The 2438-nt window shown below is 58.8% G+C and overlaps 1 protein-coding gene across 1 annotated transcript; it reads right to left on the bottom strand.

The window, feature by feature from the left end:
* Positions 1–423: 423 nt before the first annotated feature.
* On the bottom strand, positions 424–2202 carry OTUD1 (OTU deubiquitinase 1). The gene has a single exon (XM_012644270.1). The coding sequence runs from the start codon at positions 2200–2202 to the stop codon at positions 760–762; it is 1443 nt and encodes a 480-aa protein (XP_012499724.1). The 3' UTR covers positions 424–759.
* Positions 2203–2438: the final 236 nt, after the last annotated feature.

Here is a 2438-nt window from a genome sequence, read left to right as displayed (position 1 = left end):
GCACCAGACAATCTACTCTAAACATCAACCAGAGTACAGAATAATCACTCTGCCATCAGCAAATATCAGACTTTCATTCATGACCTAGTAATATCCCTTAAAGAGGAAAAAAAAAATCTTCCGAACCTTAAGTTTTTCTCTTTAAAGGACTGACCATTTCTAGAAAAATAATGATTTCCAAAACAAATCTGTTTTCATCAAAATGGAATGGGCCAATCTGGTAACAAGAATGCATCAAAATCCATTTGAAATAATTATCTAAGACTTGTCAAATGCAAATTTCAAGAACAGAAGGTAACTACTAAATCACGAACTCTGTTCAAAATAATAAACTTCATATAAAGCACTTCTCTGGATTTATGCCTGAAAGCTGTCTGTGAAAATGGAACACACCATAGATGAAGATACACCAATTTTTAAAAATGTTGTGCAAAAATACATTTTTATAGAAAATAGACTACCAGGAATGAACAAATTTACACTGTGAGAAATTAGCTTGCAAATTAAGTAGTGCTCACTTTATACAGCAAATTATAAATAGCAGTAGGATCACCCAAAGCGATCATGAAACATCATTTAGGCGCCCAGCAACCTTCAGCTCTGAGAAAACATTCAAAAAAATGATTAAGGCATTACACCTACAGTAAATCTACTAGAAAGTTTAAAAGTGCTATTACCCTGATTAGAGTTCATGTGATTCTCCAAACACATAAGTTACGTACGCAATTTTCCCAGGGTGTAAGGTTTCCAGACATTGATTCAAGAGCATGCATTTTGTTCAATATACATTTTGGATAGGGATATGGCCATGGATTTGGCAAGTTCTTCATCGCGTTTTCTTTGCACTTGAGTTTGTTTGCACCAGTTGTCATACTCTGGGTTGGGATAGGAGTGATCAAATACCGCATCATAGTGTCCATTACTAAGCCAACTAAGCCAAATGCTAGGCCTCAGGGAATCCTCCGGGCCCAAATAGTGAATCATAGTAGACACCGTGGGGCTCTCCAACCTCCCTCCAGTAGTTAAGTGGATATTCACATTCAGCATCTGCCCCATGGCCAGCAATTCCGGGTACCCGGCCCACGCCCCGTCTTGGGCAGCAGCGATGATAAACTCCCCCACGTCGCCCTCAATCAGGGGGCTGAAGTGGTCGAGGTGATCCGCGATGTAGTGCACCGTCTGCTCCCTCAGCTCCCGGTGCAGGCTCTGGTCCCCGTACACGGTCTTGCTGACAGCTCGGTAGAGGCAGTTGCCGTCGGGAATGATGTGGAACCGGTACTTATTCCTCTGTCGCAGGTACTTGTCTTGCCGCTCCACCTCGGCCAAGTACAGGGCCAGCTTCTCGTCTCTGGGATCCGACCTGGACACGACCACCGTCTCGGCCCCGCTGCTCTGGGCAGCCTCGCCGCTCCGCGTGGGGGGCGCCTCGGCCTCAGGGTCGGGCCGCCACGCCACGTCCCCGCCGGCAGGGTCGCTGCGGTCGCCGCCCCTCTCCCAGCCCCGGGGGCTCCTCTCCGCCAGGTGCTCCTCGCCCCACGGGCCGGCGCTGGGTTCCGGGCTCCCCGGGGGCGGCGCGGGGCCTCGGTGCTTGGCGGCGGCCAGGGCCTGGCGGTGCTCGCTCAGTCGGAAGTTTCTGTCGGGCCCCTCCCGGGCGGCGTCCAGGCCCGCGGGCTCGGGGCAGTCGGGCCGCAGCAGCTCCTCCAGGAGCCAGGCCGAGGAGCCCCGCCGCGGCGGCACCGGGGCGGCGGGCGCGGGAGCCAGCAAGAGGCACCGGCCGCGCTGGGCGGCGGCGGGCGCCGCGGCGCCGGGCCCTGGCTCGGGCCCGTGCAGCAGGAGCCTGTCGGCGCCCAGGGCCCGCACGGTGATCTGCGCCGTGGACGTGTAGTGCGGCGGCAGCGGCGGCTTGCAGGACGCGCCGGGCGGGCCGGCGGCAGAGGCGGGCGCGGCGGCCCCAGGCACCATCTCGAAGCAGGAGGCGAAGGCGGGCATCTTGGCGGCGGCGGCTTCCCGGGGCTCGGCGGCCGCAGCGGGCTGGCACTCACCGGTCTCGGGCTCGGGCGCTCCGCTGGCGGCGCCCGGCGGCTGCAGCGAGACCTTGAAGGGGGCGGCGGCGGCGGCGGTGGCGGGCGGAGCGGGGGCTGCGGCCGTGGGACCCGGCGCCCCGGCGGGGTAGTGGGTGCAGACGCTGCTGTAGAGCTGCATGTCCCTGCCCGCCGCTCGGCCCCTTATAAGCGCGGCGAGCCCCCGAGCGGGGGACACACCCTCTGGGCCCGGGGGAGGGGGCCGGCCGAGCGCGGTGACCCAGTGCCCCGAGAATAGCAATGACCGCAGGACAGCCGGCCGCCGCGCGTCAAGAGCTGCAAATAGCGCCCGGGTCCCGGCCAAATTCCTGCTGCGCCACAGCGCGCGGTGGGGGCGGGGAGGGGACGCGCGCTCGA

This window comes from Propithecus coquereli, unplaced genomic scaffold (genome assembly GCF_000956105.1).
Source record: "Propithecus coquereli isolate 6110/MARCELLA unplaced genomic scaffold, Pcoq_1.0 Scaffold103, whole genome shotgun sequence".
Lineage (NCBI taxonomy): Eukaryota > Metazoa > Chordata > Mammalia > Primates > Indriidae > Propithecus > Propithecus coquereli.
The sequence above is the reverse complement of the archived record's forward strand: the minus strand, read 5'-3'. Positions and strand labels throughout refer to the sequence as shown.